Source organism: Cataglyphis hispanica, chromosome 12, assembly GCF_021464435.1.
Source record: "Cataglyphis hispanica isolate Lineage 1 chromosome 12, ULB_Chis1_1.0, whole genome shotgun sequence".
Taxonomy (NCBI): domain Eukaryota; kingdom Metazoa; phylum Arthropoda; class Insecta; order Hymenoptera; family Formicidae; genus Cataglyphis; species Cataglyphis hispanica.
The window spans coordinates 5,968,455-5,985,338 of NC_065965.1; the positions used below are offsets into that span (position 1 = coordinate 5,968,455).

Consider the following 16,884-nt stretch of genomic DNA (forward strand, 5'->3'; position numbering starts at 1 on the left):
GCATAGACAAGAGCAGGAAATAATCCAAATTATATCGCGATCTTAAATTCGGAGGTTGAAGGATTCATATTTTTCTCCGAATTCCTGTTAAAAGAGAGACGGCTAATTTTATGCGCGGCTCGGCTGACTGAGTCGCGACATTTCTCGAATGTAGGACGAGGGACTTTCCGGTCGAAAATTTATCTCCCCGTAATAACACCGTGGCAACGGCGCTTTCCGGGTGTGTCACGCCCGGTAACGTTCGTGTACGTGCCCGTGTCTCTTTGTCTTCCGTCTTCTTTCTCTACTGCTCCCGCTCCCCGTGCGTCCCTCCGGGAACGCGGTCGTGTCCGCATTATAATGGCATTACGTGTCCTCACATTACACTTGCTGTCCCAGCTCGTAATACACATTTCTCCCCACGTTCCGTCCCCCATGCCGAGTCTTATTTTTTTTCTCCTCGAATACATCCGTCCCGGATGTATCCTACATCGTGATTCGGGGCTTGTGCAGTATTTACAGGACCTCTCTCTCTCTCTCTCTCTCTCTCTCTCTCTGTCTCTCGGACAAGGGTATCGTGAATACCATCGAACAATTGAGTTAGAGATAACGCAAGCGAATCAAATGTCAACTACCATGATAGTGTCTGTCCGACAAAATTCCGTGAAAGATCATAATATCGTATATTAACTCACATTTGTTTTAATAATTTTAAAGAAATAAAATAGTAAATTAAAATAGTATTTCTGTATTCAAAAAGTTTGCCATTTAAAATAATGTTTCTTTCTTTTAAAAATGGCAATGTAGCATTATAGCTTTCGTGTCTGGTCAATAATCATTGTGATATTTAAATAAGCAATTAAAGTATAGAGTGACTAAAAATATACTCTGCTATACTTTTACAAAAATTATGTTGCAAATTATATTATCCATCAATTATTCCGATCTTATTAATATTTTATATGCTTTATACTTACATATAAGACAATTAATTAAAATTATTTTACTCTTTTTTCGTTTTTCTATTTGCTATTTTTTTATCTTTATCTGAAATATACAAATGTTTTTTTTTTATATTATTTGTCTTTTGTGTAGTATAAACGTTTGCTGTTTCCTCTGTATTTGCGACGGTTCTTTTATCCTTCTGATTCGTTTTGCGCAATCTCGATCCCATCTCGCGAATACAAAAAGAATCGACGCACAAGAGTGTTTAGTTTAACTTTGTCAGCGTTTTTAATGCCCGCCCTTTTTCGTTCCGATTCTCGCACGTCCGATTGTAGGTAGGTAGGTAGGTACGTATTGCGTGTTTCAGCTTGCTCTTGTACCTAGTGTACTCAATAGATACCGTCCACCTTGTGAAACCTGCAACCATAGCAATTACGCGAATTCGTGCTCCATTTCTCGGATTTAGTGGCTTCGTTAATGAAATGAATTCGTCTGTTCTTGTTATCAATGGTAGTTTACATGATCTATAATCGAGACGGGCAACAAAATCGCTGGATCGCTCTACGAAACTTGTGATAAAAATATCGTTTTGATAATTACAGTAATACATGTATAATATAATTAATAATTCATTTCTTGAAATCATTGATGTAAAAAGTATATGTGTATGTATGTAATGTTATATTTTTTTCTGAATTTTAAATTAGATTCTAAATTATTTATAAGTAACGAATATTTATAGCCATAACTCTCTCTCTCTCTCTCTCTCTCTCTCTCTCTCTCTCTCTCTTTCTCTTTCTCTTTTCTGCTGCAAAATTGTTAAAATATTTCTAATATAATTAAATATATCTAAAGTTAGAATAGATAATCAATAACATAGATTTAATTTACAATCGAGCCCTCTTTTAAAATTAAAAAAAAACTATACGCGCTTGTCTAAACAGAATGTAAAGAATTTCGTTGAATATCGGGTGAATAGAATGTATCAAATGCGTCATAAAGTAATGTATATACGAGAACTTCGCGTCAACGAGTTGACGCTTGATATCAAATCCCACCTGACCTATTCCACGTAGTCGCACCCTAATAGACATTTCGCAAAGTCGTTAATAACTTTTTAGCACGTCTCTTCTTCCATTGCTTCGCGTCATTAGCGAAATAGTCAGAACTCCACCCATTCGCTGGCAAGACTATTCGTATTTTTGTATTCCTTCATATCCGTGACACAAATCTATCCAGTTCGACCGAATTATTTCTTTCTCTTATATATTTTCTTAAACGATAAAAAATATTTTGCTGTCACTCATAAAAGCATGTCACTGTTGAAAATATAGTTTTTTTTTTATTTTAAAAGAGATGGCTCGATTGTAAATTAAATCTATGTTATTGATAGATATCATTTTCGTATTGATATATATTTTCATAACGATCATAAATAATTATTATGTTAATCATTAGCAATCTCTGAACCTTCTTCATTCGTATTGATCTAAAAACTATATTATATACAGTATCATAATGATGTATTAAAATTGACAATTATTTAATGTTAGCTTTTATGTCAATTTATAAGAGATTAAAGTATGTACAAAGTATTTAATTCTCATTATGCTACATATATATATTATATTATCCTCACATAATATCTTCTCTAACAAAGAAACAGGGCATATGAGATATACAATTATTATTTAGATCTAAAGGGATGACAAAAATTCACAATCTATGCTTTTATTATTTATATGCAAAAGAGAAATTAAATATCAAGTACAGTAAATCCCCATGTGCGCTGTTCATCTTCAGCTGTTACAAAAACAGATGTTCACTAGCGACTTACAACACTAAGTCACAAAGGTTGACAGACGATGCGCGCGTATATCGACGGGTCTATATTCAAATCGCCCTCTTTCACCAGCCGCGGTAACAGATGTTCCTTGCCCATCGATCACGACGATTCTATTTTTGAACTGACGCTTCTTTCGCAACGTCACATTTTGATAAAAGATCTATCGAACGGCGGCACGGTGCCTTCGTAACGTGGCGAAATATCTACTCTCTAATGAAGCTTTCTAACATCATAGCGAATTCGAACTAAAGAGCGCGGCATTTTTTCGTACCAAGTTCGCGGCTGGATTTAATTATTAACTGTTGATTAATGAAGCGTACAACTTCCGCCGCAAGTTTTACTCGCGGAAACGAGTATAAGAAGATCGATCGCTAAATGCGCTAAACCTCGCCTTGCCTTGACTCGCTATTGAGCGGCAGCTCGGCAAATGAGTTAACATACTTGTACTATAAAGCCACGAATCGTTTATAGTAAAAAAGCGAAGTTAATGGCACGACACAGTTACAATGTATTCAGCTAAAGAATAATTGAATAAGCCATTACAAAAAGGGGAATGAATAGAAGGTTGCCTCCGCGTCTCTCTCCGTTCGTTCGACATTATCGCCGACGTGCGTGATAAATATTTTATTTTTACCACATTGTTCTCGAATTTTTTTAAATCGATTGTACATGTTATGTCATGCATATGTCATGCCGTAGAAAATTTTATTTTATTGACAACAAGGACTCTTAATCTTATTCGCGCGCGCTCGTGATTTTGATGCTCGTGCTGTTCCATTATCGAGATCGAATGCTTCGGGATCTTCACAGTTAAAACTAGAATTACATCATAATCTTAACAAGATAAAATTACTTTGAGCGCAACGCTTTAAACAGTTTAAACGAACAAACTCGCGACGATGTCTGAACACATTCAGGACACATGAACTCGTACGAGTAGTCCATGACATCACCCGCGCTGTAGTATTAGTAGTCGCTCGACGATGGCGATGGTCGTGGGATAAACTTAGGCATGTTTGCCAAGCAATCAAATATATGAGTGGAAAGTCTCGCGGGCGCTATCGATCGGTCGGAAGCCATCGTGATGGTAGCGCGCGAGCGGCGGCTGGAATTGAAGGAAGAAGGATTCGGGACGAAACGGGGGAGAGTCAGGGAAGACCACGAAAACTTTACTCGTTCGTCGTGGACGAAGGGCCGTCGATTCGACGAATGGTCTGTCCACTGTTTGTTGTTGAACGCTATTCGTATGAAGAAAGCGGAAGAAGAGCGGCAAACACAATCTTTGAACTGACAGAAAGGAGTCGCCAGGATAATTGTAATTATTAAGCGTTTTTGAATATAAATGTCTAGATATTTCATATATATATATATATATTTTTTTTTTTTAAGTCCAGATAATGAGCAAATTATCTAGTAATTTTATTTATATTGAAAAATACTCTCGAAAATAAACTCGACTCTCTCTTGATTATGTATATATATATTTTCGAGTTTTCTCATGATTTTTTAATATCTTCAAAATTAATGACACCCGTGTATTCGTAAGCATGTTACTTTATTATAATCTAATTTACGCTTATATTTCTAAAAGAACAAGTTTTAAAATATGTATATATACGTTATAAAATATATATTTTATACAAAACATTTTATATATTAGAAAACATATTTATATAATTATTTTTTGTATTAAATTTCGATATTAGATGCATTCTTGATTTACATACTAGTGAAAAAACATGACTATTGTGTCATATGACATATCGATCCCCTCATATACATACGAATACATGCATACATGATGTCAACTGGGTATAGTAAAGTTTCGTGAAATTCGAGTCCTTTATTTTCCTGCAAGTTTGCGTCCCGCCGATGCGAGAAATGTCGAAGAAAAATCTCAAGAGCGCATCGTTTTCGTGAGATTCGCGGGGGGAGGGGGGGGGAGGAGGAAAGGGAAGACGAAAAAGAAACGCTTTGGAAGCTCGAGCGAATTCTTACGTTGGCCGTATACGTTTCCCTAGGATCTACAGTTACAGGATCTGACAACCAAGTCTTATACATTTCACTCGATATGGTCCTTCAGAAATTTCGTTCATTTTCCTGTCACGAATTTCCTCGCAAAACGTACAATGATCGTCAAAATTGTCCGCTTAAATCCTGCAGATAATTATGGTAAAAAAAAAGAAATAATATCGAGTTCGTTGATCGAATTAATCTATTACGTATGCCTGTAAACGATTGTGTGAATTGTATTTATTCGCGTGCACGCGTTAGTGGAGATCTCGATCCTGGTTAAATATTCGAGTTTTCGAGATTCAAAGGCCTGATTAATGTAGCGGCATGAGGTTGACATGGCGACATTATGATCGCTACAATGGACGCCAGGTGTTTCAGACAGGAAGGGCTAGAGAGGCAAGGAGTATAATGCCGTCAAGCCACTTAATGAGCTGCCGGGAACAAAGCGGGAAGAACCGCTTTGTCATTTTTTTCGTGCTCCAATTACTTAGCGTTTTAGAACAGTTGTATGTGATTATCTTTTCTTTATTTCGTCTAATACAGTCTACGCGATATATTCTTTCACGAAAATTAGTCCGCGTAATTAAATAATATAGCTACACAGTTTTTGCTTTGTTAAGGATGACACATTCGCGTATAATATTCTCGTCTAATATATCGTAAAAACTTCCGAAACTTAATATATTGATCGAAAGCCTAAAATTGTCCGCCTGTTCCAATTTTCTTGTATCATGTCGTGAGCAAGCAAGGGACGGGAGTTTGAAACTGGATGTCGAAGACAAGGGCTGCTGAGATCAGAGGAAGGTCCAGAGTTTAGGAAAGGGACGAGAGGGTACGTTATCGTGTCGTACTTCAGCAGGTAGAGGGGGGGTGGGCGCGCCCTCTTTTCGCCCTAATTCCCTTCAATCCTGATCCGGTCTCATCTTCCAGAAGCATATCGCAATCGAGTTTCGTTTATTTTTCAAGAGGCGCTCGCTCGACAGAAATTGGCGAGTGTATTGAGCGATATTCGATCCTCGAAAAGGTTAATCTCATTTTTAAAAGCGCCGCCCCGTCACGAAATTCTCGCGCAGTTAAACTGCAGTGTGTTTCAACTGGCTGTGACTGTAACATGATTACGTTAAATTTGATTACAGCTTCCATTGATTGATATTTTTCACGAGATGAAAAACTCGAGACGCCGATTGAACAAAAAACTCGCGTTCTATCTATAAAATTCAATATTCCCCGAAAAAAAAAAAAAATTAAAACTAAAACTAAAGCATAAAATGTCATCTGGCTGTTACCGTACGATCTTTGCAGGCGACAAATTCCTCGAAGTTTCTTCTCGCGGTGCAACATGAAAAGTTTATTTTCAAACAAGTCCTTTTCAATAGACCGGATACGACGATCCAGTGGATTATCCCGCTTATACGACGCGCGTGCAAAAGATGACAACGATTGTCGAGTATCATTCCCCGGCGACGATACAAATAGTTATTGCACGAAACCGCGGCCACCGTCGTCTCGGATTACGAAGCGCTTGTCCGCGCGCGGTAAACATCTTTTATTAAAGTGCACGTTGCGCTCCGCTGGCGCGTCAATTTTTCAAAGGGCCCCCCGAGCTCTTTGTCTTCGCCGCGTCTCCATCTAACTATCCACCGGCGATGAGCGCACGTGGCAGGAGGTAGGAGAGCGATTAATCGTTCCATCATCGTCGCGTGGACGGTCTCGCTCCGCGACAATAGCGGAAACGGAACTCCTTTCGCTTGTGGATCTTCCTCCCTATCTCTCTCTCTTTTTGTTTCTCTCTCGCAAAGATAAAACGGATAAAAGTATTTTTGCTTCCTCCCGGATCCAGAGTGTGCCACAGAAATTTTCATGGCAAAGAAAGGAAAGCTGAGCGCCGTTACTCACGACGCTCATCTTTTCGGCAAATGAATATCGAACGCCACGAATTTCATTTAATCCTTTATTTCGCAATAGTTTTCATTTGTGTTCTATATTTTATCACTGTCTCTCGTGTAGAGTGTATATTTTTTTTCAATGCATAAAATTTATTTCGCAAAAATGAAAAATGTATTTTTGTAAACTATCTCAAAGTATACATTATACTACCTACTAAGAAAAATAGAAAAAGCTATATATTTCAAACGTTTAAAAAATGTGATGACGTCAAGTATAGGAAATCTACGATCTATTTTTCATTAAATTTTAATGACCGCTTTCTTCTCTTTGTTTCAGGCTGTGCATTCGTAAAACTCTCGTCGCACCAAGAAGCACTGGCGGCGATAAACTCTCTACACGGTAGCCAAACTATGCCGGTAAGTATAATATGATATCTCTCTTCGATCGAAGCTCGTTATTTTTTTATCTTCCGATCCACCTCTTCAGCCGATGACCGCCAGCAGTCATCGTGTTCACGGACGCCGTGCGTATTTACGCTCGGAAAATGTCACGTACGCGATACATTAACGGAAAGGAGGGTAAATATTCATAGAAGCGCTACACACCTGACGTAAGAGAGGAGGGGGTGCTGATATGAATATATCGAGATATAGGGATGCGCGCCGCCGTGGCCGGGCAGTAGATGACCGTCTTCCGTTAACGGGTGGCGGCAAGGAGGTGACTGGCTGCTTGGAGATCGGAGCGGGTAGCCGTAGCAATGGCTGTCGTGCCTGCAAACACCAGCCATTAATGACTGGCCAAACAGAAATCTGCATAACACTTGGAGAAGCGCGGTTCGCCTCCTCCTTCTCCGCAGCCCTCGGAGAGAGCGTCCCTCGCTCTCTGTCAAACCGCCGAACTTTCTCGGCTTAGGGTCGGACGAGGAATTCCCAGTTGTAATTGAATTGTCAGTGAGTTCCGTACCAGGATTCCACCTGCTGATTGGCGAAACTTTGCAAAGCCGCTTGCCGGACCCCTTCCTCCCTCCCCCCCCCCCCCTTCGATCGTCCTTGTTCGGCGTTATTGCCTATCGACCGCCGCTGACATGCATCGACGCGCCTAAGGGAGTTTGCATCACGGACAATTATTAGACCTATAATGTACATAATTGAGATCGCCAAGATTTATATGGGACTATTGCTTTCGATTGTGATTTTATAACGCTCCAAATTAATAAATTTTAAAAAGTAGTTAAATATTAGAAAATTTAATATGCAAATATTTACAGAACAGAAGATTAAACTAATACAAATAAGACGTGTTATTAATGATACTTCTGATAATCTATAAATGTATCCATCCATGTATTTTTCTATATCATCGTCTTTGATAGCGTGATACAAACACGAAATACGAGACGTCTTATAACTTTTTATGTTATTAGAGCTACTAGAGAAGAGTAACAGGATCCATTACATTTCATGTTCTTGTGTGTTGTGTAAGGCCATTAGGAAGGGAAGATGGCGTCACTTTTGACATTCGATAAGGTACTCGCGCGTTTCACGTCGCATATTAAATGCACTGCGCGTCCATGCACGAACGTCGTACGGTGGGCGAAATCGTGGGGGTTGGTTACGTGAATATTACTCGTTACAACGCCCTAATCTAATAGCCGAATACGGAGTGAGCGGGAGTGAAGAAGGGTAAGGGGAGGGGAAAGAGGCGACTTCAGGACCGCGACTATTTGCCCACGAAAGAGGTACTGACAGCGCACGCGGGCCGTAATATGCAGATTGCTTAATTATCGCGACGAATTATGCAAATCTCGACGCCGATGTTACGAGATTTCACGGCGCGCAGTCGTGAGGATGGGAAGCGAGAAGGCGAAAGCGGCAGCGAGTGTCGGGGTTAACGCTTTCGCCGAAATGCCGACCTTCGACCCTGAATTATTCGACCCAGAAGAGATACGAAAGGCACGTGGTAGCGTTGTACGCGGGCGGCTTAATGATTGCGGCGAATTATGTAGATCTCGACGTTATGAAATTTTGCGCGCCGCGCGGAGGGGAAGAAGAAGCGACGAGAAAGAGAGGACCGTTTACGTCAAACAATTTAACGTCAGCGAATCATATGAGCGTGATTTACGCGCAAAAATTAAAATAGCAGCTTTCTAGTCTCCTTTCATTTTGCTCGGCCATAAAAAATAATGTGATTCAATATCTCAGTTTATCTAACAATGTGTTTTTGAAAACTGCGTATTTTTATTTCGCCATCACTTGAAAATAACAGGCAATAACAGGCGGCGGATAAAAAATTCATTCTTTCTGTTTGGCCAATCAATATAAATCTTTCGTAGAAAACAATCGTTATCGCGAGAGGAGACGCGATGTTATGGAGCCCCAAGAGTAATTCGGCTTGACTATGTTCGTTCCAGTTTCCTCTGACCTGGCGCAAGATCACAACCCCTTCCAATTTTCCCCTGTCCTATCTATTTGCTCACACACGCTTAGAGAAGCGTCGATCTATATAAGCGTGTGTATGTGTGTGTGCGTGTGTGTGCGCGCGCGCATAAAAATGCCGAATATATGTACGATCGTACACGTATGTCATCTCGCGTGTGTACCCTCTGCTTTCAGCCACTCGAACACGTCGACACTCTCGGTCACGAAACTGCATTACGAACGCAACATCTCGGCTCATACCTACGAAATGAGATATTGATTTGCAATCTGATACTGTAATACGCGACGACACGCTGTCGGCCTGCAGACGACATACTGGCTCGTAGTGGAAGCGTGAAATCGTAACACCTTATGAAATCTACATGATGTAGATACACCGTATGGACAATATTTTTTTTTTTTTTTTTATTCAATGACAAATGCACACGTTAACATCGATTTTTTTCAATTATTCTTTACACTAGCCGCTTTAATTCGCAGTGGCAGACTCAATTTTAAAATTCAATAAAAAAATATAAATTTGAGTATTGTGTAATTGGAAACCTAAGCATATATTTAATAAATTTTACAACATTACGTTCTTATATTATCATTTCAAAATTTATACATTTTGTATATCTGTCACACGAGAATGTAATTATATTAGCAAGCGTCATAAACATAATTTATTTTCTAATATATGTTGAACAAACAAGATTATTTCATCATCAATATATTATTGCAATGTAAATATGAGAAGTTTAATTGCAGTGATAAATTACGTGTTTTCCATTGAAAACGTGATATTTTTAACAGATACGCCGTGGCGAGATTAATATTACAGCTATTTTTTTTCGCTGATAACATAAAAACATTATCATAAAATCTGTATACTATATAAGCGTATTTATTTCGCTTTCACGAGTGGTTTTAATCCGATTTATGTTTCTCGGATCGACGTATTTATGCATCGCGCTACAAGCAATATTTCTTCGAGCGCTCAATATTTTAGCCGATTTTACGATTCGTCATTCGAAGATATTACACACGAAAAAATTTTAATTTCTGACAATACCGAGACGCCAGTGTACACAGACCGGTACAAACATTTTTTACCGATTTCGCGGCCCGTATAATGCGGTTTACACTTTTCGCAGCGACGCTCCCGCACCTTTCCTAGCGAACAATATTTTTCCAGCCGCTCAATGTATTCTCGGATTCCGCCATTCTCTTCTCGTCGCTTTAAAAACTCAATTTTTTTAAATGCTTTAACAGAAGAACTTTATCCTCCTTCTCCTCTCGCTTAGTAGGAAACGTACAAACCGATTCGCGGTATCAACTGTACAAGTTTGCCCCGGAGTAATGCTTTATAAAATATTATATAAAAATTTCTGTCGACCTCTAATAATGTTATTACAAACTGTGATTCTGTCATGCGAAATGTGTCGAGATAACACGATTTTACTCTTTTTCTTCCTCTCTTTCTCTCTTGTAAAAAATTAAATACTTCTACTCGCGACGATAATCTACCACGTTTTTCTGGACGCGCGCGTCACGCAAGCCTGTATCAACTGCACGGGAGTATCTCGAAGTCCGAACTTTTTTTGCGCACTTTTTTGTTTGTTCACATTGATTCATAGCCTGTTTGCACGTCTCGAATCATAGACGCGTTCGTGCATCACGCAACGGGCAATATTTTTTCAAGGGCTCAATATTTTCGTGCGCCGCTTTCCTTTCTCTGTCTCTCTCTCTCTCTCCCTCTGTTTCTCTCTTTTTCTTTATTTCTATCTCGTATGTGTCAACGCAGCGGCATGCGACCGAGAGTGAGCCCAGACCTCATGTAGTTATGCTTTCCGAAGCGTGTGACATTTCTTGTCACGCCTCGCAAACCCTCCAACGTCGCGCTCCTCGCGCACCGAAATCACCCCCCTTGTATACATATATCTCTTGAAAATGTCTCGTAATAAAAGCAAAAAGCATGTGAAGTGTTTCGTCGCGCCGCGTCAAAACTAGTTGTGGAATGATGTCCCCCTTGATGTCCTATTTACGTAACTTTGACACATCATCGATTGTTGCCATCTTTTCGCGGTGAAATGTCTACACAGCGTATTCGTTGCGCAAGTTTAAAACAATCCAATGTAGCTTAGGTAACTCTAGGTAATACATTTAATGTAGTAAAGACATATAAATAAAAATAAAAATGTTTGCGCTTAAACTTATTAAATTTAATACACGTAATGTCATAAAATATTTTATTAGCAGATACATAATCTTTAATTGGATTTTGCGAAATTAATCGGAATTTATGCGCCGTTCAACGTGCCGAATTGGATTTCAAGTAGACAGGGAATTCATCATACAGGAAGTTTCGCAGAAGTGATAAGATACAATGGCCAATTGAAGTTATTCCAAACTTTAGTGAGAACAGTCAGTCGAATGTCTACGAGCGATTCGCAGGCTCCTCGATCGGAACGAGGAAACTCGAGCGATGGAATTCGATACTTGTTGAGCGAGTCTTTGAATGGACATTGACACGCGAGTGATTGGGCACGCGCGAACTTTAAAAAGTTCGTTAAGTTCGAGGAGCCCCACTGGATCTGGACGCGGACGTAACGGGATCTCCATCTCCGGTCGGATGTTGCCTTTCTGGTCGAGAACAGCATTCACGCGCGCGCGCGCGCGCGCACGGAAAGTGGATGGAAGGAAATTGTCTCTGCATTAACGGAGGCTCGGAAACTGCTCCCAACATTTAATTAAAGACATTCCCTGAGTAATTCTCTCGGCGGCCTCGTAATTGCATTGCTTTTATCTCCAGTACAACTGTTACTTGTTTGGCGGATCCTTTCGGTGTGTATCGGGAGTCAGAACGACTGCGGAGTCCGAATCTTCACAAAGAATGAGAAGGACAGATCGCTAGGGGGTGAGGGGGGAGGGAGGAGGGGGAGGGAGAGAATGGACGACTGTGGAAAAGAAGCGCGATCGACCGTGAGAGCAAGAGAACCCATCAGCAAGATCCCGTCCTTACTGCGGGATTCGAAGCGATTATTCGTACGATAAGGCTCTTGTCGTGATTCCTCATTGTGCGCCGACTCTCCCTCCGTTACAAGGTGGTATCGTCGAATCGATACGAACCGGTATCCAGCACGGAGAGCGCCGCATTTGTGATAGAGATACCCCCGTCAACAAAGCGACGCGATGTTAACGTTAATAATTGATTTCCGTGTACATTCAAGAGCGCCAATTCCAGCGGATAACAAGGACCGTTTGTTTTACATACATCTTCATTACGATAATGATAAAATGAAGTCTAGTTAGTCTTAAAATGATATAGGAATATATAAAATACCTACAGAGATTTATGTTTATTATATACTTCATGAATAAGAACATTTAAATATAAAATAAGAACTTTGAAATATAAAATATATAAATTACGAAAAGTATTAAAGAAGGAGAGAAAAAGGCGCAACGAGAATGAATAAAAGTAGGAGAAAATTTAGAAGAGACAAGACGAGAATTGCGAGGATTAAACAGTTGATTGGAAAACTAGAAAATAATAATTGCTTAAAACATCATGCACATGTTATCATAGGGCAAAAAATAGTTATAAAATGAATTGAAAATGATAATATATTACGCCTATTCTCATTTGTAATTATTAATTTTTTCTTTTTTATTTTGTTTCTCTTCTTATTTCTTTTTTTGCGAGAATACTCGAAATCTTTTAATGTTATCAATTTGATGCTTTTTTATGATTTTCCAATTACCTATTTTTCGATTGAAAAGCATCGCGTGAGCGGTTTGTAATTTGAAATACATCGACGCGAATTGGAAACGCTTGCTTCTGTATTCCGATTCGACAGAGAGAATCACACAAGAGGACGAGGAGCAATCGGCGTTCCGGCCGGTCTTGCGGTTCCAGTTGTATCTATTGAAATTACCATCTGGCGGATTGGCAAGTGTGATGGTGCGGCTAACGGGAGAGCCTCCAATCAGCAGGTAATTGCTTCATTCCGTTGGCAAGGCCTGTCCAATATTGTGGCCCTCTGAGCTTAAGCTTCGACGCCGAAGCGCCGCTTCAAGTACCTAGGATAGAGATCCACCGCCAACTTTTATCTCGGAGCTCTCGATCGATCCGCCGAGTATCTTCGGTTAATGAGAAGCGACGAGACGCCGACCAAGTGCGGATATGAAAAAGCACTCGACTATGCGTCTGTGAGAAGCGGCGAGCTTAAATTCAACCAGACAACGACGTATGAGCGCGGATGAAACATCAAACGCGATCCACGTTCGCGTCGGCTCATGAAATCATAATGGAAAAAGACGCGTGGGCGCTTTAATATTGACATTTTTTTAAAGGGGCAACCTTAACGGGGGCGACACGTAGGACAGACATAACGAGCAAGGGGGAGCGGCGGAGGCGGCGACGGCGGCGGCAGCGGCGGCGGCTTCAAACGTTCTCCGCATGATACCTCCGGCTCTCCGGGAGGACGGCTTTTCCTTTTCGCGTGCAGTTCAGAACGTTGGATCGGAATTAATGAACCGTAATCCCCCAATAATGAGGCTTCGGCTTCACTGGCTCCGATACGACCTCGCCATCCCCCGCGCGCCACGACTCGCTTCAGCCTCGTCTCCTCAATGCCGCACACGTGCGCGACAACGTACATATGTGCTCGCGTAAATGTCACACATACCTCATGGATATGTACACCTGCGTGGCTCGCGAGACCTCGGAGCTCGAGACTGTCGACGTAAATTATCTTCCCGGGAAGCACGCGTCGATGCCGTTCATCGCGCGTAATCGGCTCGACGATTTTTCTCGCACGAAAGAACGTAACGCAGATTGACACGCATCGCTGCAAATGCTTGAAAATTCGACTTTCGAATTTTTCTTTTTACGTCAACGCTGACCTCGAACTCTTTAATATTTGGAGCGTGCGATATATTCGGTAAACTTGAAGTATCGCGATTACCTCGAAAGTTTCTCATACGCTATGAAGATTTTTTCGTAATTGTTATACTTATAATTTGCAACAAGAATGTTTTGACAAATTATCTGAGAGAAAGAAAAAATTTACAGACTTTTGTTATAACGATTGCTGCTTGTAACGAGTTGTTTAAGTGAATTCATTTTTGCGAAAGTTTAAAACTTTCTCTCGCATACGGCAAAATTTTAACTGAAAGAAGACTGAAATTTGAAATATACAAGGAAAAAGTAGAATTTTGTTATTTTGTTATATATCTTTTGATCTTTTATTTTATTTATTACTATATGCATAACATTATTGTTGAGCGACAAAATTAATTTAAATATATAAAAAAAGTATTTTAAAATATTTTGAGATTTAAATAATTTCAACGTAATATATGGTTTATTGAAAAATTTTGGGGAAATTAACAGATTTTAGGAACAATTAGAAATTGTAATAATGAAAATGAATGGTCTTTAAGGAATGTAAAAATATCGTACACACACACACAATGCTTCGCAGTTTTCTTTCTTCGCGAAGCTTTAAAGAGTAACACAAAACGTACATAGCTGAGAGGCAAAAAAGGGAGGTGTATCGCGCGCAAAACTCTCGATATTAGTTATAGTTACGGTAACGCGGAAAGTTACATCCGCTACCGGAAACTTTTATGCTTTTGTAAACTGCACCTGGTTTTCTCGCGACGCTCGCGGTTATACGCGCGTTTGACCTCGTTCGAGGCCCGGCCTCAAACGAAACTTTTAATAACCGAGGTACTCGTGTAGCGCGCGAGCCCTTCAGCGTTCGAAAATGCCAAATACAACGATGTGTCTGCCGCATGCGTTGCCGAAGGTGATACCGCGAATAAAAAGTCAAAGGGAGATGATTTTTACGCAATAACCTTCCAAGTCTCCGACCTTGCACTGTAAATTATCGACTAAAGCTCGTCGTAACGCTATTCAAGTTTCAAGGTATATTTCGTAATCGCGAGAAACGAATAAAAATGTTTATCTCTGTTCCTAGCTCTTTTATTTGCCTGTAACATTTTCCAAAAATTATCCTCATTTTTCTAAAAATATCAGAAACAATGGTTCGCTCGCATTACTTGACTAAAGTCTGCGAGCTGGTCACGGAGGAGAGACAATCGGCAGAGTGTTCTCTAAAAGCTACTCTTTCCAGCGTGATTTCGTTTGTCGCGCGAATACTCGTTCGATGAGGATACCCATTCGAATGTTCTGGACGAAACGCGCGACGAAAAAAAAAAAAAAATAAAATAAAACAAAAGCAAAATTTGGCGCGGCGAAACGAGCGAGTGTTTCTGACAGCGTCGATTGGCGTCGACGTAAAATCGCCTCCCCCCCTCTTTCGAGGGGACGAGCATTTAACGTGCGTAGAGCGTATATCTCGCATGGCGTACGCGTTATCGCGAGTGTATCGGGACTGAAGCACGTTATACTGAAAACGTTTCATCGGGATTGTCTTTGAAGCCAGCAAGGAGGCGTCTCGATCGATTTAACGATAGAAACGAGACGCGATGTATCACAAGGTGACGTCCCGTGGAAATCTGTCGGCCGGATATATCGCGTTACCGGTCTGAATCTGACCGGTGTCTTCTCGTCGTTAAATGAAATGCAATTGCACCAGACGGCGTATGTGTGGCTCGCTGATGAATAACGGCCTCGAGCCTTTTGTGGAGAATTGCCGCGAGGTGAAGACGGTCAATCGATTATCGATATACGCTCCAGTTGTTGTCAATGCATAACAATCATGCCGCAGATCGAACTTGTCGTTACGGTTTCTTATTGCTGTATAAATTTCTTAACGGAAACTGTTTTATTTAAAATAAGTTGCAGTTTTACACTCTGCCATTATTCGTGCCAAATTGAATTATTTTTTTAAACATTCTACTTTAATATCTGATATTCTTCGGTAAATTGAAAAATCGTACTTTTGTAAATATCATATAGTTATTATTTTTTATTTCAAATGTAACAATTTTAACAAATAAAAGAGAATTAATTCAATTAACATATTGTTACTGTTGTAAATTTAATAACGATTAATCGAGCTTTTCTTTTATAAATATCGATTATTCCAATGATTTTCAAAAAATAAATGCGCCTATTACATATAGATTTCATCTAGCATATTCTTAACATATGAGATTCATTTCTCATTGTGTAACAATTTCTGTCTGCGACGCGAGACTTTTGCGTGTAAAAGGAAGGGTCGTCCATCACGATAGTATCGATTTAATGTCAGCGTATGAATCAGGACGGAACCAGTTAGTAAACGTCACATCGATAGAAGTTATGAAACTCATTGTCAGTGTAATATCATAAAAAATGTTTGAATTCTAATGTGAATTAATCTCTCTCAGAAAAGATTATAGAATATATCTGCATGAATATTTTTATTTGATATATATCCTTTTATTGTGAGCACTTTAGGCTGCCTAAGGAGGTTGAAAAAAAAAAAAAGCAAACAAACATAAAATAGGGAAAGGGAAGAGGCGCACGCGAGAGAGGCACGAGTGAAGCACTCCATGCGAAGTCGCGTGACCAAAGCTAAAAGTCTCGTTACGCAAGTTGTAACGTTACAACTGTTATATAAACTCTGAGGAACGCGCGCCCAGCCAGCATTTGCATTGATGACGTGAATATAATGTATCACCGGGAACTCGCGCGCGAAAGCCGAGCTTTTCTCCGCAGCCACAATGGCCACTGACCACCTGTTGCCTTTCCATTTATATTTTAGACGTCGTGAGAATGTCATCGCCTTACATATTCTCGCGAGCGTCTCTCAAAAAGGAAGAAGTCCTTTTCGT

The 16,884-nt window shown here is 40.1% G+C and overlaps 2 protein-coding genes across 20 annotated transcripts in view; one reads left to right on the forward strand and one right to left on the reverse strand.

Moving 5' to 3' along the window:
* The window catches only part of LOC126853682 (CUGBP Elav-like family member 4), a 567,269-nt gene that overhangs the window by 532,694 nt on the left and 17,691 nt on the right, over positions 1-16,884 (forward strand). For all 19 annotated transcript variants that reach the window (XM_050599676.1, XM_050599664.1, XM_050599666.1 and 16 more), the window contains one exon: positions 7,010-7,089. In XM_050599676.1, the coding sequence (XP_050455633.1) occupies positions 7,010-7,089 (80 nt within the window). The remainder of the gene's footprint in view (positions 1-7,009; positions 7,090-16,884) is intronic.
* The window catches only part of LOC126853621 (protein unc-80 homolog), a 129,354-nt gene that overhangs the window by 48,771 nt on the left and 63,699 nt on the right, over positions 1-16,884 (reverse strand). The window lies entirely within an intron of this gene.